The sequence below is a fragment of the Leptodactylus fuscus genome, chromosome 10 (assembly GCF_031893055.1).
Source record: "Leptodactylus fuscus isolate aLepFus1 chromosome 10, aLepFus1.hap2, whole genome shotgun sequence".
Taxonomy (NCBI): Eukaryota; Metazoa; Chordata; class Amphibia; order Anura; family Leptodactylidae; genus Leptodactylus; species Leptodactylus fuscus.
The window spans coordinates 35,394,218-35,420,897 of record NC_134274.1 but is presented as its reverse complement, the minus strand read 5'-3'; the positions used below and the strand labels follow the sequence as shown (position 1 = coordinate 35,420,897).

The following is a 26,680-nucleotide window of genomic DNA, read 5'->3' as shown; positions in this document are numbered from 1 at the left end:
ATTTTATTTCTTTTTACACCCTGCCTTCCAAAAGCCAGAACTTTTTTATGTTTCCACAGACAGAGATGTATATTCTGTGTAATGTCCTGGAAAGCGGGAAAAAGAATGGAAAGAACACAAGTGGCCATATCCTCACATAACATCTTCTATAGGTCTCTGCTATGTCTGAGGGACAGACCGCAACAGTCTAGTCAGTTTCCTATATAGAGTAGAGCCTGACTCCTCCCACACACGTGACTGGTAACATGGCTGTGACATCTTCACAGGTCCTTTATCTCCTGAAGTCTGACTCCTCCCACACACATGACTGATCACGTGATCATGACATCTTGAAGGGTCCTTTAGCTTGTAGGATTTAGCACCTTAGCACAGGATAAGTGAGTGTTGTATTTCTTGTTACTTTATGTGATATATTGTGTATACTGTGATATAGTGTATGATATATTGTATATCCAGTGATATATTGTGCGATATATTGTATATATTGCGGTATACTGTGATATATTGTGTGATATATTGTGTGATATATTGTATATACTGTGATATATTGTGTGATTGATATATTGTATATACTGTGATATTTTGTGTATACTGTGAAATATTGTGTGATATATTGTATATCCTGAGATATATTGTACAATATATTGTATATACTGTGATATATTGTATATTTTGTGTATACACTGCATATGTCACTGCTTTCTATATCCTGACATGATTCCTATGACTGTAGCTGCAGTATACACAGCAGGAGGTTCAGTATTAAACCTGCACATCATTCTTCCATTCTCAGGATCAGACCCTACCAATAATGATGTCGGGCTGGGCTGCCCAGAATCCCAGGAATACACCGATCAGCCTCATAGTCTGTAGATTCTCCCCTGTGACCTACTGACGTGTGGACTGTACAGACATTGGTGGCCGATCCTATAAAGGGATCCTGCCCAGTCGTCTGAGACACTAAACCACTCACAGGTCAACAATGGATCGAGTGTTTAGTATCCCAAATAACCCTGTGATAACATTTGTATAAGTGTGAAAACTAAAGACCATTATACTTACTTAGTGCCCGTACACCTCAGGTCCCTCTGCTATTGCTCCAGTACAGTACATGGGTCTCTGCTGCAGCCCCCACAACAGACACAGGTGGGGAGCGGCGGAGACACATCACTGGAGCGGCAGCTGCTCTGTTTGCTATTTTAAAGTGGACTCCAGTTATAAACATTTCCTAAATGACTCGAGCATGCGAGTATAAGAAACTTTGTAATCTATCTTATTAAGCAGATCTGTTTCCTTCTCTCCTCCGTATCAGCCTGTCTATATAGAATCCATAGCCATATCCTGCTCGTACACAGCTCTATGGAGAAAGGAGGGGATGAGGAGGATGTTAATTGATTTATTGCATCTTATATCCAGCATGGTGGTATTATCCCTCTCTCACAGAGTGTCGCAGTGTTAAATATTATATATTTACAATATTCTCTAGCAGACATGGGGTTAACACTCTACTGACATCATATCTGTTGTATTTTGGGTACATGGGTGCGGTTAGAGTAAACCATAGTAGAAATCTCCTTAAATAGCTGTAACATGGAAGGTAACACCCACTCTCATGAACATAAATGAGTGACAGACACACACGTCGGGGTCGTCATCGTCATCCATGAGGGTCATTCATGAGGGGAATCCATGGGGAATCTATGGCAGGTCTGTCTGCTATCCCTCTCTGTCATCCTGGACAAGATGTCGTGAATATCCCAGATGACCAGACCAGATGATCAAGCATGAACCAAGCTGTAACTACAAGATATCCAGATGAAGATATCTGAAGATGTAAGCTATTGACAATTGACTGATATTTGTGTTATTTGGACATTTTCCCTGTTCCTGTGTTTTCCTTCAAGATATTAATAAACCTCTACACTGATTTATAACAAGCTGACTTCTTCCTATCGTGGATAAGGCCTACAACACGTGACACAAGTCTATCCCACAATTTCAAGGCCAGGTACGGATATTTAACAGTGGATACAAGTCTCACCGGCAAATACAAGATATTTAACAGTGGCGAGCCAGCACGGTCGTTTTTTCCTGTTTTTCTCGTTCCGTTCACTTGCAATTAAGGGGGAAGAGAGGAGTATTTTGCAAGTTGTATGAATTGCAAGATTCAGGAAGACTTTGAAAAAGAACTTATATTGGTGAGATACAGATGACTGTTGCACGTGTTTTATGATACGGAAGCCTGTGTGAGGAAAGCCTGTGACGAAATACAGAAGGACCACAAGTGCCAGACGTACTGAGACGTTCTGATGACAGGGACCAGCTGTTCCAAGGACAAGCTAAAGCTTTCTATAGTGGTGAGTAAAGATTTTACTTTTAAAGTATGGAAAAATTAGAGTCATTGTCTAAAAAGTGTAACTGTGAGTTTAAGTTTTTGTCTAGTGACAGTATAGAGAGTATATGGCAAGATTTATATACACAATGTGAGCAGGCAAATTCTAAGATTGAAAATAGAATTTGTTCTACAAAAGAGAAGCAGATCTTTAGGAATATAGCTTCTATGGTAAAGATTTTTAATGATGTGGTAACAGAGAAGAAATTACGTAATAGTATGCATAAATCTGTTCAGACAGATAATGAGAAATCTCAACAATATGTTGACAAAGAGCACCATGTGGCATTAATGGCCATAGATGGTGAGGAACAAATGATACAAGAAACTAAATTGAAATTAAAATCTCAGGAATATTTGATCAATCTGAGTAAAGCCATTCCCACATATGATGTAAAGATCCATGTGTGTAGAAACTCAGAAATTTTTGAAAGCCATGCAGAGAAATTTGATCTATCTAATGAACAAAAAAACAAAATGTTTAAAATATGGCCTCCTATTGATTTTACAGAACGTTTGTCTGCAAAAATGTCTTATGATAATGAGTCAAATGAATGGTTAAAAGACAGTGATGTGGAGAGATTAAAGAAACTAATCTGGTGCACTAGAGGTGACAGCATGCCAACATCTGACATACTAAATGAGATAAAGATTGGCAGAAAAGAATGTACATTTGCATTTATGTCTAAATTTGAGAGAACATACAAAACTGTCATTCAAAAAGTGAACTCTTCATCTATGGTGAAAAGTTTTGTTAAAAAGTTCAAATTCTTGGATGCAGTCACCCTTGCCAGTGCGTCAGATAAGAAGACTTTATTTGAAGCTGCTAGTTTATTAGACATGGCCAGAAGACATGAGAGACAAATGGCAAAAGCAAACCAAGTATGTCCAAAGCAAAAAGCAAAGCCTATTAAAAGACATCTGTCAAATCAGGTTATAGTGTCCCCTATTTATAGGAGGGAAAGTGACAAAATCTATGAGAAACGTAGGAAATTACATGTTGCATACAAACCATATGCCATGCAAGAAAATCCACAAATTAGAATTCCATTATCAGTTGGAAATACAGAGAAATTGGTTCAGCCAGCCAAACCTATTGCTATTGAAAGGAATGTATCTGGGAATGTACCAGTTGTCTCCAAAATGTCAGATCCTCCCAGTAACCAAGTGGAATTTGAACTGCCTTTTATTATTAGCAAAAAAGAGAACTTGGCATTCTCTAATGACCTGGTGGAGTTATTGTGGGATGTGATTGACAGGAAGGTCAGGGGTCGAATTTAAAAGTATCTCTGAAGGAATGACTGTCTATTGAGTTTTTACTTACATACTATTTGGCTATGTAAAGAGAAATCCCTTTTATATGAGGAGAAGTCCAATGATCAGGTATAACCCACATTATTATGTGATGATGTTCATAAATAATCATAATTATGCTATTGTGAATAATACTATGGATCATATTATTATATACAGTATATACACACACACAGGAGGAGAGTATGATGTGTGGTGACAGATTTTTTGTCATAGTCCACTCTCTAGATGCAGAGAGAGGAGGAACATGTTATATACAATATGTGAATATGATCAAATAGTATTAGGAGTCCATAAAGTTATTAAACTTTCCATTGGTTAAAATCATTATTGTATTAATTTGTTTTTTGCTAAAGTTTATCTATTTTTTCTCTTCAGATATAGATATATGGGAAAATGGATCAGTTCAATCAGTGATGTCCATTCATTCATCATTCTTTCCTTATAGCTAAAAGAATACATGGAGTGTCTAACTATTAGGGCCCCTTCACACGGCGTATACGCTCACTGCTTTGGAGCGTGTAAACGTTCCGTAGCAGCGGCGTCTAAAGCAGTTCCCAATGTTTTCTATGGGAGCCGGCAGACGCGCGCTCCCCATAGAAATGAATGGAAAAAGCAGCCCATTCATTTCTATGGCGAGCGCACGTCTGCCGGCTCCCATAGAAAACAATGCGATCTGCTTTTAGACGCCGCTGCTACGGAACGTTTACACGCTCCAAAGCAGTGAGCGTATACGCCATGTGAAGGGGCCCTAAATGAGTAAACTAATTAACATGGTGTGACTAATAACAATGCATGATAAAGTGATATAAGTTATGACTTACCTTAAGCATGTTTTTCAATAGTTTCATGTAAAGTCCATGTTTTTAGGATTTTCAAGTTATAATCCATTGTGTATGAAGGCATGCAACTAGGCATGGAGCTCTTACAGTGAATCAATGTCCGTTCATGTGGTCAGTAGATTGACAGCAACACATTATGACCTGTGACCCTGATGGGCTGGTCAGTATAAGTGTTATGTGTGTTATGTGTCGACTGGTGTATACAACAGATCTGTGACATCACAAATAGGCCTAAGAAAATCAGGATGCATCCAACAAGGAAAAAGAAACATCTATCCAACAAAAAGACGTCTATTTTCTATTTTCTTTTTCTATTTCTTTCTATTTTCTATTTTTTATCTTATGTGATCCTCTATATTAAATTGGGTAATCAGCAAATATATTTGAAATCCATCAAAAGGAACCTCATATGTTTATACCTACAGGAAAACCAAGTGTTTGAGTCACATGAGCTGAGAGAAGAGGTGACAGCTGCACTACAAAGCAAGATTATTTTAGTTTGTGAATATTTTGTAGCAAAAGAAGAAGCTTTTGGCTAAGATATAGATAAGCTCTTCAATATATTTGTTCAAACCTGACAAATAATAAAGGTTTATTGGGGTAATTGGATCATGGGATAATAAATATACTACTTATAGTGGAAAATCTAGTTAGCTATAGCCAGTATTGCATTATTGTTTTATTGTATTATTATTGATTATGTATTCTTACATGTACGCACACACTTGCATACACTTACACACATCAACATCCACAAACATTGGGAAAACAAACATTGGGAAAACATAAATGTCTTATATGCAAATGAGATAAGCTAATCATCTTCATGAAAGGAGAAGTATAATATCATCAAAGGATATGGGATATCAAGCGAGATAGTCTCTGGTTTATTCTTTAAACTTCTGATTATAGGATGTGACATATTATGTTTTATATACTTATTTCATAAATATGGTGTTCACATACAGCCAGTACACAAGAATATATACAGTTCACAAGTGTCTCTATTCTTGGTATTGGAGGTATCTGAAAGGTTAAAAAGGTCACAGGAGTCTGTGAAGAGACGAGGTGTTAAGAGGAAACTTTAGTCACATACGTTTCATGAATAAAGGGTTAATATTGTGTCTCAGATAAAGAACACAATGATATTTAATAAAGTAATGTTCAAAATAAAATTATTTCTTATTTAAAAAGGAAAATAAAGTTACTAAACTTTAGAAAATGTATGATTAAGTAAGAGAACCCATTCATATAGGAACATATGTTTAGTATAATTGGTGAAAAGTTCCAACTAAAGAATAAATATTGTGATTGTCTATAGAATGGTAATTAATAATGAAATCACATTATATTTCAAAGTCATGTTGCAATTTGTCATCACAAGTAAAGTACACATATATATTCATACATATAGATATAAAGATATATATGTTGATATATGTTGTTTATATAGATTATTGTATCCAAAGTACTATTATCTGATAGTTTGATAAATGTATTGAATATCAATATTTTATAAGTCAAATATAAATATTGATACAATATAAAGAGAAGTGTGATATATAAATGAGTGGTATGGTACACTGTGATGTTATAGTTTAGTAAATTGCCTAGTTTGGCTTAGCTATTAGGGAAAGAAAACTTTTCTTCAATCAAGTCCAAGATTATGATAAAGTTTGATATCAAATGTTAATAAAAAAGACTTTAACAGTTACAAGAAGAAGATGTGCGGGAAAAGACAAAATCTGAAGGTATGATGCTATATACTTAAGCTTATGCCAAGGACTGTGTTTAAAAATTATTACTGGAGTTTGGAACCTTTGATCAGCTGATGATTGGACAGATATAAAGATGTCCTCATCAATGTTTGGTGGAATTCTCTCTATTTCAAGACTTTAAGTTGTTTAATGAGCAAAAGGGTTATGAATGATAAAACCCGAACACAGATATTGTGTATCCAAGAGACTGAGATTCCAGGACTGAACCTTACTGACAAACAGCAGGGATGATGTCAGAATTCACACTTGCCTTGCTTTTGCAGTATTGCTCCAGAAGTGTCACATGATTCTACAGTGACAGGTGGTCAAGGGAATTACCAAAGAAAACCCCTCTACAGTCTGTCTTGGTGAAATGAAACATAACATATGGACTTTGTTGTTATATCAATATCTTCACAATATGAACTTTAATGGACAATGTTATAATATCTGCACAACACGGAGGAAATCTATAAAGGACTTTAAGTCAAGAACTACATTTGTGGTAATAAGCCTTCTATTATGATGGAAGAAGATGACCAGAAGACCAGACGATGAAAGAAGAGCCTGCATCAGGTGTAGGTTAGATAGTGGATCAAATTGTTTTCATCTTTGATCACAGTTTACCATAACATACCATAACATAACATTTATTAATGACAAAATTTATTGCAAATTGATGAAATTATTGTTATATGGAAAATTAATGAAAATTAAGTTCCAGTATTCAGCAAAGAAGAAAGAAGATATAATCTAATTGTATGAATATTGTCGTATGGTATATCTTGAGAGTTCAAACAGATATTTCACTCTCAAAAGGGGGAAATGTTAAATATTATATATTTACAATATTCTCTAGCAGACATGGGGTTAACACTCTACTGACATCATATCTGTTGTATTTTGGGTACATGGGTGCGGTTAGAGTAAACCATAGTAGAAATCTCCTTAAATAGCTGTAACATGGAAGGTAACACCCACTCTCATGAACATAAATGAGTGACAGACACACACGTCGGGGTCGTCATCGTCATCCATGAGGGTCATTCATGAGGGGAATCCATGGGGAATCTATGGCAGGTCTGTCTGCTATCCCTCTCTGTCATCCTGGACAAGATGTCGTGAATATCCCAGATGACCAGACCAGATGATCAAGCATGAACCAAGCTGTAACTACAAGATATCCAGATGATTTAACTTCTCTGAAGATGTAAGCTATTGACAATTGACTGATATTTGTGTTATTTGGACATTTTCCCTGTTCCTGTGTTTTCCTTCAAGATATTAATAAACCTCTACACTGATTTATAACAAGCTGACTTCTTCCTATCGTGGATAAGGCCTACAACACGTGACACAAGTCTATCCCACAATTTCAAGGCCAGGTACGGATATTTAACAGTGGATACAAGTCGCACCGGCAAATACAAGATATTTAACACGCAGCAGTAGTTATCTTTGTGTGTTTTCCCGCAGCCTCCCTTCTCCATATGTAAAAAGTAATTCAGTTTAGAGAAGAATAGAAAAGACGGTGTATTTGTTAAATAAGATATTTTACAAAGTTTCAAATTTTTGCCTGGATTATTCATTTCTAAAGAGATTTTTTTTTACTCTTTAATGATATATATTTTAATGTGCGTTCTCCTTTCCAGGACTTTGGGATAAAATAACTATACATATTTTAACTTTTCCTCTCCCTCTAGTTTCTTGGGCAAAATAATTGTTTATTTCCTGACTGACATGGACAAGGACAGAAGACAAATGGCGGAGAGAATATTAAAAATGACCCTGGAGATCATCTACCTGCTGACTGGAGAGGTGAGGGGTCCTGGGACATGTCATGTCTTGTGTCTCCTCATATAGGAAGGACTGGAGTGAAGGGAATGTAGAAAGTGACATCAATGTCTCTCTCCATGTCCAGGATTACATAGTAGTGAAGAAGATATCTGAGGAGGATGAAGGATGGAGCAGGAACCAGGATCCTATCACGGTGTCTCCACCTCACTCACTGATACATGAGAGAAACTGCTATCAGGAGATCCTGGACCTGACCAACAAGATGGCAGAGCTGCTGACAGGAGAGGTGAGCGCTGCTGGGAAGGCTGAATTAAAGTTGTTGAGTATGAACAGTGTATCAAATAGTATAGTAGAGACAAATGTGACTGTGGGCCATGCAGTGGTCACATTAAGGAGAGGCGCCAAAACTCACTAAACAAAGGTCTTTTTGGGTTTAATCCCTTAATGGGATTGTCTCCTAAAATCAAGTCTTTTCTATAAAAACCTGCCATGGTGGTCAGCTGGGAAAAGTCTTATTCAGCCATACATTTGACCATATGAGCGACCAGTCATGTAACTTATACAGCGCTTCTCTGCTGTGATCCATATGTCCTATCTGGCCCATGTTAAAGGGGTTTTCTCATCTTAATCTTTAGTGGCAGACATGATAGTACCAGTGTCTCTAGCAATGGTAGTTTGGATTACAGACACAACTGAACACAGCTATTTATTGGCACAGAATCCTCCATTCTTAACAAATTCGGTCCATTATGTACAACACAAAAATAACCCAAACAATGTCAGCAGGCTAGGGGAAAGGGTGTAGTGCAAAGGAAAGGCAGATACAAAATTTGAGGAAATATGGGGTCGATGGGTGGACACCTCAGGGCTCCCACCTGTGCCTTTGAGAAGATCACCATTTAACGGTGTAGATGGGGTGTGGCCTGGAGTGGTGCCCATTGACTCTTATAAATTCCTGGACAATATGAGTATTGGGTGATGTTTTCATCCCCCCTCCTTCCCCGTCTCTCTTACAAAACCTGTCTTGTTGGATAGTACAAAAAAACTAAATCACTCTTGGATGTAAATTGTGTTATCATATAATAGAAGGGAATTGTTCTGCCTCTGAAGCCGACATTGATTATAGCCATGTGAAGATACCACCAGATTTCGGGTTGTCATGTGCTATTTGCCTTATGGAGCCAGGATGGTTCATGAGTGCCATGATTAACTCCTTGTATATATCAGGTTCCTATAAGATGTCAGGATGTCACTGTCTATTTCTCCATGGTGGAGTGGGAGTATTTACAAGGACACAAGGATCAGTATGAGGACATTACAGACAACCATCAAACTGTCCTATATTCAGGTAAAAGGACTCCTTTTCTAAGCGCACCTTTGGATCAGTTGATCTTCACATGTACGTTATTTTTGTGTTTATTTTGCAAAAATAATTTTAAAATCAGAGAAGTATAAAAGTATAACTTGATATCATGTGGTATGGATAGAAAAGCAGAGGTCATAAAGGTTGTTCTTGTGGAAAGACTGAATTCCAGGGATTCATTACATTATATCAGAAAGTCTATGAATATTCTGGAAATACTACTGCATACAAAGATCCAAAATGTTACAAGAAATAACCTATGTGGCTGAAGTCACCAACCTTTACCATCAAAACACTGTTCCCAGAGGTAGGAGAATTTCTTTAAGTCCCTGTGTGTGTCTTCAACAGATGAATCCATAAAGGAAGAACCATCAGAGAGAAGTCCTCCATATGCCAAGTGGTATTTTATTCCAGAGGAAGATCACAATGTCCCACAGGATGAGCAGGTAGATGGAACGTCACATGCTGTCATTTAATTGGTATTACCATTTCAGTCATCTATGAGACATTTGTCATGGGGGTCTCACTGCTGGTGGAGGGTTGTCTCTAGTGTTGCCTCTAGTTGTCTCTAGTTGGTGAAGTAGATGCTGGCCACCCTATACGGTAACTTGTGGGGGTGCAGACCCAGAAGCCTTAGGCGGCCCATAAGGCCATAACCCCAAACAAGTTATCAGGCAGGGACATTACATGTATGAGAAGATAACCCAAACACAATAAGGACATCATGGCCGGATTTCTAACAAGTTCCAGACCATAGAAAGTTCCTGCATTCATGGTCGTATCCATTGTCAACCAATCAAGACAAAAGATATCACCATCAAGTTGGTTAGAGAAAATCTTTAAACTTGAAAATTTTACTTATATTTGTAGAAAAGGAAGTACAGAAACTGATCTGTTTTTACGTAACATTGACTGTACGTAAACATTTAACAGCGCCCAAGTGGGAAATCCCTTTCAAGGCTGGTTCTAATCCGCACATTGAAGGGATGTTATTAACCCCTTTTGGGAAGTTACTACTACGCTACCATTGATTATTTTGTTACCGTCAGAGATAGCAGTGACAAATTTGTTTCTGTCGCTCTTATTTATTGCCTATATCTGCTATATATGGTGAATTAGGTAATAAAGAAGAAGGGTATAAAGGTAAAACCTGAAGACGTAACAGCAGAAGAGACATGTGCAGATGTATCCCAGATGTGTAAGGAGGAGGAGGAAAGTCCTACAGATACCAGCATCGGTGAGTGATAACCATTAAATGCTGGAAATAAATCCCATACTCTCTGTCTTTGTAGAAATCTTCCCAATGAGGGTCCTGCACCATCATTCCCTCTTAGGTTATGTTCACACATGGAAGATTAGTTGTCTAAATCAGATTGCTGCAAAATTCATCCAATTTCATCATCAAATCTGTGTGTTTAAGACAAGGGGCGTCAAACTCAATAACACAGTAGACCAAATCTAACTGCACTGTGGGCCTGAGTTTGACAACTATGGTTTAGGACATATACACATGGCTGGTTTTCAAAGAGGATTTTCTATCTTGTTTTCATTGGGAAACTGTGGTGAAGTTCATTGGGGTTATATAACTGTCTACAGGCCTTCAGACATAACACCATGCCTTTGTATGGGTCTTGACGTTGAGGGTGAAGCAGTAGATCATGTCCAGGAGGTGCGATTAGCAGGTGGACATTGTGACTAGGCTGAAGCTTCTCCCCGCCCCCTTGACTACTTACTTTTTATGCTTTCAAAAGAAAGATTACAGAGGACACCAATGGAAAGGTAAGCACTTTATCTTGCAGATGATGGGGCAAGGTGGCATTAAATGTTTGTCTTGCAAAAAACATGAATATTTAGTGGATAGTAAATATCTGCATCAGTAAATCCTTTCCTACATATTCACTATCAGGTGTAAAAACAACAAGAATCCATCGAATACAACCCATAATCCTGCAGTGTTGATAGAGGAAGACAATAACAAGTTACCTGATATTGGGGTATATTCCTATGATATTTCTTTCCTTACTCCAAGTATGAGTACACTACCTGTAAGGAATCCTCCCCTATATACACATTGTATGGAGAAAAGTAGCAGACATTGATGTTGGGTGACATTATCTTTCCTCCACCAATCTGTATATTGGGTACAAAGCAGGAAAGCATACAGAAGAGAAGTGGTACTGGGCAGTGACTGTATACAGGAAAGGAGAGGTGGTACTGGGCAGTGACTGTATACAGGAGAGGTGGTACTGGGCGCAGTACCTGTATTCAGGAGAGGAGAGGTAGTACTGGGCAGTGACTGTATACAGGAGAGGAGAGGTGGTATTGGGCAGTGACTGTATACAGGAGAGGAGAGGTGGTATATAGGAGAGGAGAGGTGGTACTGGGCAGTGACTGTATACAGGAGAGGAGAGGTGGTACTGGGCAGTGACTGTATACAGGAGAGGAGAGGTAGTACTGGGCAGTGACTGTATACAGGAGAGGAGAGGTGGTACTGGGCAGTGACTGTATACAGGAGAGGAGAGGTGGTATATAGGAGAGGAGAGGTGGTACTGGGCAGTGACTGTATACAGGAGAGGAGAGGTGGTACTGGGCAGTTACTGTATACAGGAGAGGTGCAGGGCAAAGACTGTATACAGGAGAGGAGGAGAGGTGCCCCGGCACTTGCTGCATCTTTACATGCTATCAATACAAATGAATATGGATTTACCTTGGCATCATCTTGGAGCATTGCTCGGGAGAACTCTAGAGCTTGTTTCCTATTATAAAGAAGTGAAATAGGTTAATAAAGTATTGTAAGTTACAAGAATGTCTCCCCTCCCGCTACACGATAGTACAAGAAATAGTGAATGGCCTTATTACACTTAAGCAAAGATTCTGAGCTTTCTAAAATATAACCAAAGCCCACATAGTCATGGGTAAAAATTGGAACATTCTCAAGTATCTACTTTATTACCTATTACACAACGATATATTACAAGTTGTTTCTATTTCTAACAGATGACAGAACCAAAGATGATGTGAGAAATCTCCTGTTATCTCCAAATTCTGGAATAAAATCTAGAAATACCTTGGAGGACAGTCATGGAGAACATCTCTCAAGATCTTCCCCCACAACTACACCCTCAGGCCTTCACGGCAGAGATCTATGTACTGATCCCACTAATCCTGAAGATTCTTCATCTGGTCAATCACAGATTGTGGAAAAAGAAATAGGAAACAAAGATGGCAACGTATATCCATGTTCTGAATGTGGGAAAAATTTCTCACGGAAATCTATTTTATTTCTGCATAAGAGAATTCACAGAGATGAGCGGCCATATTCATGTTCTGAATGTGGGAAAAATTTTCGTTGGAAATCAGATCTCACTGTACATGAAAGAATACACAGCGGGGAGAAGCCGTATGTATGTCCTGAATGTGGGAAACAGCTAACAAGGAAGTCCTACCTTATTGAACATCTGAGGACTCACTCAAAAGAGAAACCGTACTCATGTTCTGAGTGTGGGAAATGTCTAAAAAGCAAATCCCTTCTTAATAAACATCAGAGAACTCACACGGGAGAGAAGCCATATGTATGTAAAGAATGTGGGAAACGTTTTAGCCAGAAATCAGATGTTGTTATACATTGGAGAACTCACACAGGAGAGAAGCCATATGTATGTTCTGAATGCGGGAAATGCTTTACAAGGAAATTGTTTCTCATGGAGCATCTTAAGACTCACACAGGGGAGAAGCCATTCTCATGTTCAGTATGTGGGAAATGTTTTAGCCAGAAATCCAATTTTAATAATCATCTCTTAATCCACACGGGCGAGAAGCCATTTTCATGTCCGGAATGTGGGAAATGTTATAACCACAGATCAACACTTTACCAGCATAAGAAGCGCTGCCATTTTAATATTCAGACGGTTGCGAATGGTTTACCTCAGATGTAATACTCCTGGGTGATGACAGGGTTAAAAAGCAGCATAGAATTTTTATTGTCATTTTTTTCTATATATTTTGTGGAGGGATAGAAAGCTGTATTGTCAAACAACAAGTTAGTAAAGAACCAAAATACACGACTAAAACTAGAGCAGGACTAGGATGTCTCTCTAGTCACTGCCGGTGAACCCTCGCTTTATTCTCACAGGCCGGGACTATCAAGGCCAGCACATGGAGATGTCTTCATATTCCCAAATTCCCTTATTGAGCCAGTAAATGCTGGGGCAGAGTCAGGTATTGACTTTTTGCCCTTATGGTATATATGATCTGCTGCAGTACTGCGAATCAACTCCAAAAAAAATTGGGATGTTTTATCTGATCCCAAACTTAATAGCCTTGTGTGCTTGACTCCCTTCAGTAGCGCCGGCAGCATTGGAGTGATCCTGTGTGTCCGGGGAGCCCACCCATATATACTAAGGCAGACTGCTAATGTCTCCCGCCTCTCCTGCTGCTTACTATGTAAGGGAGAAGCAAGCCTGGAAGCTTTGTGCCTATAAACAAACATCCTCCACACTACGCGTTTCTACTTTTCATTAGGGAATAGTAAGAGCATAAAGAAAGATGAGAACTAGGCAGACAAGGACCATGAGCAGCCACTGTTTAGTGCCGTGGTGGCGAATCTATGACACATGTGCCAGAGGGGACACTCAGAGCCCTCTCTGTTGGCACGCACGCCATTGCCCCATCCAGGCTTCTCGATCACTCACTAATGGGGAATCTAGGACAGGACTCCCTGTTAGTGAGTGCTCCTGTCAGTGTAGACCGCCTGCACTGTGGAGGAAGAAGAAGGTTGCCTGGTTGCACTTTGTGGGAGGTAAGTAGCATATTAAACATCAAGAACAATTATTAATAATTATAGTTTTAAAATATTATATATATATATATATATATATATATATATATATTGTCTCTGGATTAAAAGTTAAGTTTTAGGAAAATGTTGCATTGCTGGACTTCCTCTTTTTCTCAATGTTCAATTTTGTTCCAAGCCGATGGAATCATCAAGTCCGTGCATCTGTACTTCCATGTAGCGGTGTGAATTGGAATAATACTACATCAAAGAAGGTTCTGTAAGTGGGCAGTGTTCCCCACCTCCTGTTTTTCCCATTGTGAAGAAAAGTAGCATATTCTGCTGTGTGTGGGCCCGGTGTAGATCATATAATACTGTGTGGTGCCACTGTGGAGCATATAATACTGTGTGAGGCCCACTGTGCTGTATATAATACTGTGTGGGGGCCACTGTGGAGCATATAATACTGTGGGGGCCACTGTGCTGTATATAATACTGTGTGGGAGCCACTGTGGAGCATATAATACTGTGTGGGGGGCCACTGTGGAGCATATAATACTGTGTGGGGGACACTGTGCTGTATATAATACTGTGTGGGGGCCACTGTGGAGCATATAATACTGTGTGGGGACCACTGTGGAGCATATAATACTGTGTGAGGCCCACTGTGCTGTATATAATACTGTGTGGGAGCCACTGTGGAGCATATAATACTGTGTGGGGGGCCACTGTGCTGTATATAATACTGTGTGGGGGGCCACTGTGGCGCATATAATATTGTGTGGGGGCCACCGTGAAGCATATAATATTGTGTGGGTGCCACTGTTGAATATATAATACACTCCAAAATAAAACCTCAGTATTAAGGTTAAATTGCCGTGTTGGCACTTTGCAATAAGTTAGTGGGTTTTGGGTTGCAGTTTGGGCACTCGGACTCCTAAAGGTTCACCTGAAATTTCCCCACTGTGGGACTATTAAAGGATTATCTTATCTTATCACTGGCCTATCCTGTGAATCACCTGTTTTTTATGCCACTTTACCCAGTGAGTTAAGACTTTCAACCAACCTCTGGACATCTTGATAGTTTCTTTCCTTGCCTAGGCACAGGAACCAGGTGGTGAATAGCTTTGCTGATGATCCCCCCCCCCCTTAATATTTACCTGACTCCCCCTCCTCCTTATCCTGCAGGCCCACGCTGTACTGCACGGCTGCTTGTTTCCCAATGTACATGACACAGGCAGGAGCTTTCTCATTCATAGGGTGTGTTCACACTGAGTATTGTGCACGACACCTCACACATATACAGGAACATATAAGAACACAGAGTCTACTATATCACACCTCACACATACAGAAGTATATAAGTATATACACTACTAATCACACACATATATACAAGTATATACTGTACACTACTATATCACATATATATATATATATATATATATATATATATATATATATATATATACACTACTCTCTCACACATACACAGGTATATACCGGCAGCTAGTTTTGGTTGACTATACAAGCCCCATAGCACAGCCCCCGGTGATGTAATAATCTGTCCCCGCCTCCCGCACATCTCACTGTACTGTACAATCTAGGATAGCTCCGCCCACACCAGTCTGATCACATGATCATGACGTCATCAGAGGTCCTGTCGCCTACTAGGAAGTGATGTGTGAAAGGCCATAGCTCGGGTCATGTGATCAGTGCACAGAGGAGGGGGTGAGGACGTGTACATGGCTGTATGTCTCCGGGATACAGGTATGTCCTATGTGTACAGGAGGTTACAGCGCACCGAGCCGGCATTGTTATATACATATGATCTCTATAGAGTATACAGCTCCATCACGTGACTGCTGTAAGGACCATCCAGGCACATTGTGACAGAAAGCAGAAATGGGTTGTTATAGTCTAGTCTGACCCACCTGAATCTGGAGGGGTGTGCACACGCGTCTAGCCATGTCTTGTGTATCCTGGTCATGCTCAGACTGTATAGCAGCTTATGATAGGGTCACACTAGTGGCTGCTGTCCGTTCTGGTCCTTTAAAGAACAGCGGTCACATACGGAGCACGACAGACCTATAAACTATAATGGGATCCGTCACATGGTCATGCTAAAAAAATGAAACCGCCGGATGTCAAGGTTAGATTTTCAGGAGTTTTCTTTCAGTGATTTTCAACACACAACGGATGCTCCAATGTGGATGTGAACATGACCTTATTCACACAGCCATGATGGAAATCAACATACATGTGTTATCAGGTCTCTACTCATTTATCTGCCAGAAATGAACCCGTCACATGATTCACTAAAAAAAAAAAAAAAAAACAAAAAAAACAACAACCTGTGGACAAGTCCATAGAATTGCATTAATTTTAGTGCAGCCATGTTGAGGCTCATATACACTCACATATAATGTACAGTAATTGGAACGAGTTATTTGTTATTCACTGATCTACTGTATAACATGTTATATACACTCTTATATTATGTTCGGTATAGTAAGAGGAGCCAGTTATAGTCGTTCTTGTGATCATGTGATCCCACCAATCATCAACTAAACCCTTATACTCTTTTAATGACCCGGAATACCCTTTAATTTCCTGTTTTTTCACCATTTCTCTTCTTTGGAAGGTACGTTTTGACCCACTGAGTGTGCTCTATATTGGTCACCTGAGTAAAGTCTCCCTTAGTAAGGATGGATCCGAACAGAAGTCAGATGACCGGAGTCTTGAATCTTACTCTGGAGATCATCTACATGCTCACTGGTGAGGTGAGAAATTGTGGGATCTGTTTTTATTAAAGAATATGTTGTAAAGCATGTAACAGTACAAAGATACAAGGATCAATCTCACAGGACTGCACACAGAAGAACACTAGTCCAAAAAACTTACAAAAACATAAAGCTGTGACAGACCTATCTTTAGACCCCGGGGGAGGCCCATGCGAGATTTTTCATTTCCTATTAAGGCAGGGTTCACACTAGTGTCGATGTCCAATGCTAATGTCCAAGCAAAATCTTGCGTGGACATTAGCATAGACACTAGCTGTGTCCGTTACATTTTGCATTACTTTAAATGGGACACCATGCAGTGTCCTTAAGTGTCCGTTCACAAAGATGTCCAATTTTTCAAGTGGACAGCTAAATCCTACATGTGAACCCTGCCTAACAGGACATAGGTGCCAGCAGAACCACCTCAGGATTAATGCTGGGAAGACCAAGGAGATGGTGGTGGACTTTAGTAAACGGAGAAGTGCTCCGACCCCGGTGGAGATCCAAGGGACATGCATTGAGATAGTCAGCACCTATAAGTATCTGGGTGTGCTCCTCAATAATAAACTAGACTGGGCTGATCACCTGGAGGCGCTGCACCGAAAAAGGTCACAGCAGACTCTACCTGCTCAAGAGGCTGAGGGCCTTCGGAGTCCAGGGGCCACTTCTTAGGGCCTTTTTCAACTCTGTGGTTGCTTCACAGGCTGATCATAAGGGCCAGCTCTGTCCTGGGGAGCCCCTGGACCCAGTACAGGTGGTGGGTGACAGAAGGATACTGTCTGTGGTGACCTCCATGCGGGAGAACAAATCCCACCCCATGTATGGGACCCTGATGGGACTTGGCAGCACTGTAAGTGACCGTCTGCTTCACCCCAAGTGGGAGAAGGAGCTATCACAAGTCCTTCCTTCCAACCACGACCAGGTTGTATAATCTACATCAGACCAAGCGAAGATCACTCCGCACAGAAACTAATGATTGACGTCTTTCTTCTTCTCTTCCTTAGCTGCTATGGACTCCTAGTATATCTTCTCTTCTCAGCATATGTGTGTCTATGTCTGTAATATATTACTGTGTATTATCCTGTATGTGTATTACTATGCTACTGTAACATGCTGAAATGTCCCCACTGTGGGACTATTAAAGGATCATCTTACCTTATAAAGTGAATGAAGTGCTGCTCGCATACAAGTGACCGAAGAGACTAAAGCAGCAATAAGACCTCCAGCGACCAGGAGTACGGGGTCCAAAAGTTCCTGTGAATAAAGCGCTGGTATCCTTGTGTTACTGATGCCTCATTCACCTCTATGGGGAGTCCGGGACCGCATCTTCATTAGCCTCAGAATTAAATGATGTGCTGGTCACACAAGTGCACTAACATAAAGGGACTTTTGCTCACTGTTCTCCTGGGGTCCCAGGTGTGCAAAGGGATAAGTCTCTGTAACGGCAAAACCTCTTTATATGGATTGTCCTGTAATCAGCACTTATTAAAGGGGTTGTTTCATAAATGTGATCCATAGTGATAAGACCTTTATCAGTTAAAGGTTTTTTATTATGGGGCAATCCCTTTAAATACATATATTTCCTAAGGAGGTCATATGTAAAGTACATCACTTTTGTAGGAAAACTCATTTAATGCATAGACACAGGGTACCTAAAATATTACAATGATCTGGCAGCCAACCCTCAGTAAGCTTGTACAGACAGCAACGGGGTGAAGGAAGCTCCCGGGGTGTGTGACTCTTTATCGGAACCAGTCTAGGAGTGCAGAATAGCGACACCCTTATAGATTGAATAATTTTATTTCCCCCAATAATTTTTATTGTCTTTCACTGTCTTTTCACAGGATTACACAGTTGTGAAGAAGACCTCTAGAGAACATGATGCACATGGCTTAGAAAGGCTAAACAGGACCCGGGGCGCCATTTTGGATCTGCCACCCAACTCACTTCTACATGGTAGAACCAATGACAAGAAGCTCCTGGAACTCACCAATAAGGTCATTCATCTTCTGACTGGAGAGGTGAGCGCTGCTGGGACACTATACATTACCATACAGGCACGTGTTGTCGGTGATAGCATCATTCTATATGTATTCCTACAGGTCTGGCAATATTTAGAAGGACATACAAATCTTTATGTGGTGATGGACAATCCCCAGCTCCTCTCATCCTTTGGTAAGAAGCTGCGTTGTTGCGGTCATAGTTGTTATTCATAAGGATAAATCTGGCCATTTTATTTTCCCTTATTCCTGCACATGACTGCTGGATGGAATCACTTGGCATCAGCGTGATCCTGTGGCTGTTTTTGAGGGAAAGACATATGGAGTAGATTCTCCTTTGCTTACTGTGTTCAGTATATGGTAGTAATTGTCTACCCCCAGCTCTGGGAAAACTGCAAACTACAGACAGATCTATGGGTCTAATGACTTGACCTTATAAGACCATTGATCACTATGATGCTACTGGTTTGGGCCATTAGACCCGCAGTATGGCCGTCGTTATATTTTCTTTATAGCAAGTATATTTTTGCCCATTGAGTATTTATAACTTTAGATTTCTAATAGCTTTTAATATGCGAAAATGTGTCTAGAATATTTTCATATTTTTTTTCTTTCTGTAAAAGATTTATCGGAGACCACAAGAGAGCAAGGATTACATCAAGATGGTCATTTTGCCAGCACTGAAATTCATAAACCCACAGACCATACACTTATTAAGGAGGAACCAACCTCATGTGATAACGGATGTAACACGGGCGATCTTACAAGTGCCAATTCTACTCCTTTCAAGGTAGAACCAGTCTCATGTGAAGAAAATAATCTTGTCAGACATGACATTTCCACAGACACGGATCACACAGCACATGAGTTTTCTGCTCATGTTAAGAAAGAATTATGTGATCCAGTTTTTCTGGACTCTGACATGTATATGCCCAGTGGTTGTACAGAACTGGATTATACAGTCGCTCATAATTTAGGCGATCTTGGTTGTGGAATCCATAAAATAGATGAGAGTCTTAGTGCTTTCACTAGTTTTTCTGATGTTGATGAGCAGCTTTCAGAAAATCAGATGCCTTGTAGATCGCTTTTGGCCTCTAACAAAGGGACCACGACAGGGAAGGAACAATATTCTCCTTCTGGACATTGGAGTTTACTGTCTGATCAATCAAACTTGGCAAAACCCATAAAACGCCCGTCAGGATTAAAGATGTTTCCCTGTGCTGTGTGTCAGAAATGTTTTAGTACTAAACTAGGTCTTATTAGGCATCAAATATCTCATGTAGGACAAGAAAAGAAGCTGAAGAATTCTCTGGACTTTGTCGCACCTCAGACCGTTTCTGATTCGGTTACTAAGCTAAGTACTGGCAAAAGGCTGGAAAAGTCTGGGGAAGAACATAAAGTGAATCCTATGGATGGAAGATATCGGAGGTGTCCGCATCAGAAACTTCTAGCTAGTCAGTCAGGTGACCACCAAGATATGACAAATGCGGTTTGTGTGGAGTGTAGAGAAGTTTTTGCCTATAAACCACAACCACAGCTAAATCTTACCAAAAAGTACACCTGTGCGGAGTGCGGTAAGGGATTTTCCAGCAGCTCCCACCTGATTGTCCATGAAAGAATCCATACCGGAGAGAAACCCTTTATGTGTACGGTTTGTGGTAAGCGATTTGCTACCAAGTCTACTCTGGTCATCCATCAAAGAATACACACGAGAGAGAAACCATATTCTTGTACCGAGTGTCAGAGACGCTTCCCGTGTAACTCGCAGCTCATCATACACCGGAGAACACACACCGGGGAGAAGCCATATTCCTGCTCTGAATGTGGTAAAGGATTTATCAGTAACTCCGACCTCCTGCGCCATAAAAGAATCCACACAGGAGAGAGACCTTTCAAGTGTGCCGAGTGCGGAAAATGTTTCTCCCAAAAGCCACATCTTCGGGAGCATCAGAAAACGCACAGAAAATAACACCTTAGAACTAAACTAAATTAAAATTATTTATGTTTACTGAAACCTGGCTAATGTTTCAATTTCTAAAATGTCTAAAAAAAAAATAAATCAGATGGTTATTGAATTCCGATCAAGAAATGATATTACATGTGCCATGAGTTTATAAAGTCACACTATGTCTCTCACCTTTATTTCAGACCCCCAATATACAGTGCGTGACCTGCTTGTGGTTATGTGGCAGTGTCCCCCCCAGTAATATATACTGGATATGAGGTCTGTGGATCTCCTGTCTTCACTAGCACAGATTAACACTATTGATCTCTGCTTCTACATCGTATGAGGGACTACTTTCCATATTTGCTGACAGACACTTATGCTGAGGATCATGTGATTTCCCCCAATCCCCCCCCCCTGCAGAAACAACTGACATGGGAGCTCTCTTTTTTTTTTTTTTTCCTCCACCTTCTTTCCATGCAAACTACCTTGTGTGATGTCCTCCCAATCTGTATTTTAATATGGTGCAACCTGAGTGATCTGCCCTCCCTGAAGACCCTTATCTCCCTTCCTGCTGCTATTCCTAATTCTGAGAGAAGGTAGAGGAAGAGCAGAGTCAACATAGCAGGAAGGGTTGTGGGGTGCAGATGGAGATTTGTCAGAAGCAGCGCCATCTGTGTGAAGGAGTTACACAGACTCTACAACAACAAAATGATTTAGAAAACATTACTTAGTTTTCTGCATAGCCTTAACCCGTTTATGACTAGAGTTTCATTATTGGAACGGCAGCCTCATAGCACACAACTCAAAAATGTCAACCTCCGGCATAAATGGGTTAAGGGCACCTCTGTGAAAATCATTGTATCTATGTATGCAAATAAAGAGTGTGGAAAGACACTGGAATATCTACAGCGGGGATACTCAGAAGGTGCACTGTGGCGGTCAGCTGTATGGACCTTTGGCTCTTATATTATGAAGTAATCTGTCTCCAAGCCCTGGTCGCTTGCACTAACATGGATCAGTGGTCATCTAAGCACTAATAGGGAATTATACTGGGGAAGAGCGGGGTTGCTAAGAAGCATACACTGAAGAGGCACGATAATAGGGCATTATACTGTGCGTGTTCTCCATAGTATAATGCCCCTTAGTACCCACTCTCCCTGTAGATGGCTCCATAGTGCCCCCCACACAGTATAATGCTGTGTCTTATAGCCAGGCATCTTTTTGTCAAAAATATACTATAAACACTGGATGTGTTTAATGGACCTTTACTAAAAGTAGTTGAATACACCTGATCTAGAGGAATGTCTTCTTAGAAGATCGTATGTGTATTCACAGCCTGCTCCCTCCTCCCCCCTATAGCCTATGTATAGCACTGCTCCCTCCTCTCCCCTATAGACTGTATACAGTGCTGCTCCCTCCTCTCCCCTATAGACTATACACAGCACTTCTCCCTCCTCTCCCCCTATAGCCTATATATAGCACTGCTCTCCCCTATACACTATATACAGCCCTGCTCCCTCCTATACATTATATACAGCCCTGCTCCCTCCTATACACTATATACAGCGCTGCTCCCTCCTATACACTATATACAGCGCTGCTCCCTCCTATACACTATATACAGCGCTGCTCCCTCCTACACACTATATACAGCGATGCTCCCTCCTACATACTATATAGAGCGCTGCTCCTTCCTACACACTATATACAGCCCTGCTCTCCCCTATACACTATATAGAGCCCTGCTCCCTCCTATACACTATATACAGCCCTGCTCCCTCCTATACAATATATACAGCCCTGCTCCCTCCTATACAATATATACAGCCCCGCTCCCTCCTACCCACTATATACAGCCCTGCTCCCTCCTATACACTATATACAGTCCTGCTCTCCCCTATACACACCTCTGCTCCCTCTTATACACTATATACAATCCTGCTCCCTCCTATACACTATATAAAGCCTGCTCTCCCCTATACACACCTCTGCTCCCTCCTAAACACTATATACAGCCCTGCTCCCTCCTAAACACTGTATACAGCCCTGCTCTCCCTTATACACTATATACAGCCCTGCTCCCTCCTAAACACTATATACAGCCCTGCTCTCCCCTATACACTATATACAGCCCGCTCCCTCCTATACACTATATACAGCAATGTTCCCTCCTATACACTATATACAGCCCTGCTCTCCCCTATACACTATATACAGCGCTGCTTCCTCCTATACGCTATATACAGCCTGCTCTCCCCTATATACATGCTGCTGCTTCCTGTTTTGGGTACAGCCCAGTAATGTGCGAGGCTCCGCCCCTTCCCATGACGTCACATGCTCCATTGTAGACAGTAGAGGAGGCAGCAGATGTGGAGGAGATTACTGACACCCTCTAGTGGGGTAAGTGGCTGTGAGGTGGGGGCAGCACATGGAGGGCTACACATTTTACTGCACATTCCCTATACAGTATAAATAGAGAGAGAAGAAGAAGAAGAGAGAGATCACTGTGTTAAGATACCTATATAGAGAGAGATCACTGTGATGATTTTTGGGGCACCAGACTTTTGCTGCTACAGATATTCTGGCACATCTGCTAGTCAACACAATGTCACATTTATGAGGCGTTCAAGTAAAGTCTAAGTTACAATGTAAAGCGTCATATTGACCATCAAGATACATATATACAGTATATAACCTTTGTGGCAATGTTTTTTTTTTTTTTTACTTCAGTAGTGAAATAAGATAAAATTTTAGCTTTTTTTTGTTGTTGAAAAGTCTCTAAATACGAAATAATCTGTCATTTCCATTTCTATTGACAGGCGACCCCCTCCAAGATCACCATCAATAGCCCTTAGGATGGACAAGAGTCACATGACCAAGACGATATTACATCTGACGGTGGATATAATCTACCTGCTGACCGGAGAGGTGAGGGATTCCTGTCTATAGTGATATGCTATTGAAGAACGTTGCACGGCCATGACGGCATTTCCTTTTTCTCCCCCTCCCACAATACACAGGATTATTGTGTTATAAAGCAGAGATCTGGTGAGCGACTCTTTCCCAGCAGTAATGCTTATATGTTATTACGATGGAACAGGAGCCAGAGCCCAGACCAGGATAAAAACTATGAGCAAGAGATCCTGGACCTCACCAACAAGATCATCCATCTTCTGACTGGAGAGGTGAGAGCTGCTGGGAACGCTGGGACGTTATACTGTAATATGATGATGTAGTGATGGTTTATGTGTCGGGCTCCTATAAAGGATCAATATCTATTTCCTCAGAAAGGCTAATGGCAACCGACTGGTGTAGACTTTGTGTTGGGCAACCGTCAGCGTATAGTAAGAGAGCCACTGAGCCGCTAGTCAGGTCTATCACAGTCTTGTGGAGCCCATACTCGTACTATAGAGATAGTATAGTCTAATATAACAGACCTATATACCCCCTGCGGCCAGGGGGAAGAGGGGCCCTGAGATCCCCATTCTGGTGACTGGTCATAAATTTGTCACCTATAATCTCGAAAGGTGACATTTTTTTTTGTGGGTTAGCCCCTTTAAAGGCAGCACCAGGCTTGAGCCAACAGATGTATTGGGCAGTGGACCTCTCCATTGACTTCACTTAGCCAAGTGTGCATGTGTATATGGGGGTCAGAAAGCCATCTAATGTGTATGTCCAGCCTGTATCTGGTAATCTGTATTTTGGTTGCTTCTGCTTAGGGTGAAGACTTGATCGATATTAAGGTCGAAGTTACAGAGGAAGAAGAATTGTTTGGTTGTAGTGGTGAGAAATACAAGGAGAAGGAAGACGAGGACGGTCCAGTCTGTATCAAAACAGGTGAATGACACAGTAATAAAAAAAAACACCTCGAAATCGTGTTACACAAGCAGGTATATACTGATAGAAACTATGGGTCATGGGTGATCTGTAAGGCAATGTGGAATAGGTCACATATTTACTGTCCTGTATTCAGTGACAATCTGTCCTTTCTACAGATGGATCCCTTAGATGTCCCAGTCCTCCTCACACACAAGATCCCTCTGAACAGGATGAAAAGGTAGACGGAGCAAGACCACATATCCCAAAAATCTAATAACTTGTGGTCCATCACAATTCTGCTGAGCACTAAAGATTGTATTCTGCTTGATTTTTTAAGGGTGAGATCTTGATAGATCCAAAGGGTCCAGTTTTCCAGAATGTGGGTAAAACTGACAAAAATCAGATTGGACAACTGTATAAAGAGGAAGAAATTCCTACAGATGCAAAGACAGGTAAGGGTTAAATATTTTCCGTTTTCTACCTACTAACCATAATGAAATGTTATATACTGTCATTGGGTCCTACTGGCCAAGTCTGGGCTACATCTGCTCTTTATGATGATGGTAGCAGAGTGAGGTAACACCTGTAGGGGGCGACACACAATGTACCTGGATGCTGCCCGATCCCACTGTAAGGTACTGTGATGATTTCTGTTCTTTGTTATGACTCTATTTTCTGCCTGTAAGATGGACAGTGTTAACAAACATGACATCCTATTCACAAGCGTCTGTATAGGTGGCTGCTGGACTTTATACACCTGTAGCAATGGCACTGAAGGAAACCCCTGATTTCAGCGACTTAGGGGGGCGTCCCATAACTTTTGTCCACACAGTGTATATTAGACACCTACTTTAAGTTGTCCTAAGTAAACTGCTGACTCGCAAACAATGATTCTTATTTTTGCTTCATCCTTTCCATCAGATGGACAGAACGGTGGACATGACCCCTCTGAGGAAAGTCCTAAATCACTTTCAGAGCCTGGAGTGGAAAGAAATAACCTCAAGGGTTCTTCTAGTAAAATAGTCTCGCCCCCAAATCTCGAGCTCCTAGCCCCTGACTGTGCACAGCCCTTTCCTGGTACCACGGATACTCCTGAGCATAGATACTTCCCTCTAAGGGATGAATATTCCATTACAGTTACTTTGCAGCAGGACAGTCCTGAAGAAGAAAAGCCATTTTCTTGCTCTGAATGCGGAAAAGGATTCACAAAGAAGTCCTCTCTTGTTCGGCATCGGATAATCCACATGGGCGAGAAGCCATTTTCGTGTACAGTTTGTAGTAAATCTTTTGCCCGTAAATCGACCCTTGTTGAACATAAGAAAACTCACACCTGCGAAAAGCCGTATTCCTGCTCGGATTGTGGGAAGTGTTTTGTAAGGAAGGCAAATCTTCTCGACCACCAGAGGATCCACACAGGAGAAAAGTCATTTGTGTGCCCAGTGTGTGCAAAATGCTTCACCAATAAGACAATCCTGGTGAGACATCAGAAGAGTCACTCGGGGGAGAAGCCCTTCTCATGCCAAGAGTGCGGCAAGTGCTTCGGACATAAATCTGTCCTGGTGAAACATCAGATTGTTCACACCGGCGAGAAACCCTTCCCGTGCTCAGAGTGCGGAAAATGCTTCACACAGAAAGGGAACCTGTTAGAGCATCAGAAGATTCACACGGGGGAGAGGCCGTTCTTCTGCTCCTACTGCGGCAAATATTTCACCAACAAAGCCGTTCTTATGAGGCATCAGGTGACACACTCGAAGCAGAGGCCATTTACCTGCGCAGAATGCGGCAAATGTTTTATGCACAAAGCGAATCTTATTAAACATGAGAAATCTCACATGGCGGAGTCTCCGCGATGACATCCGGAAAAACTCACCTCACAACAATCTGCGTCTGG

The 26,680-nt window shown here is 40.9% G+C and overlaps 2 protein-coding genes across 2 annotated transcripts; both read left to right on the top strand.

Annotated features, from left to right (window-relative positions):
- Window positions 1-922: 922 nt before the first annotated feature.
- LOC142219181 (uncharacterized) lies at window positions 923-26,680 on the top strand. The gene is made up of 14 exons (XM_075288132.1): window positions 923-975; window positions 8,009-8,123; window positions 8,227-8,388; window positions 9,330-9,450; window positions 9,814-9,911; window positions 10,585-10,702; window positions 12,463-13,396; window positions 13,598-13,705; window positions 23,790-23,898; window positions 23,991-24,155; window positions 24,690-24,807; window positions 24,966-25,027; window positions 25,127-25,241; window positions 25,711-26,680. The coding sequence occupies exons 2-14, from the start codon at window positions 8,046-8,048 to the stop codon at window positions 26,640-26,642; spliced, it is 3,120 nt and encodes a 1,039-aa protein (XP_075144233.1). The 5' UTR covers window positions 923-975; window positions 8,009-8,045; the 3' UTR covers window positions 26,643-26,680.
- On the top strand, window positions 15,947-20,999 carry LOC142183050 (uncharacterized). Its single transcript, XM_075257947.1, has 5 exons — window positions 15,947-16,009; window positions 16,884-17,022; window positions 18,867-19,043; window positions 19,125-19,197; window positions 19,646-20,999. Exons 2-5 carry the CDS (start codon window positions 16,948-16,950, stop codon window positions 20,989-20,991), a joined length of 1,671 nt encoding a protein of 556 aa, XP_075114048.1. The 5' UTR covers window positions 15,947-16,009; window positions 16,884-16,947; the 3' UTR covers window positions 20,992-20,999.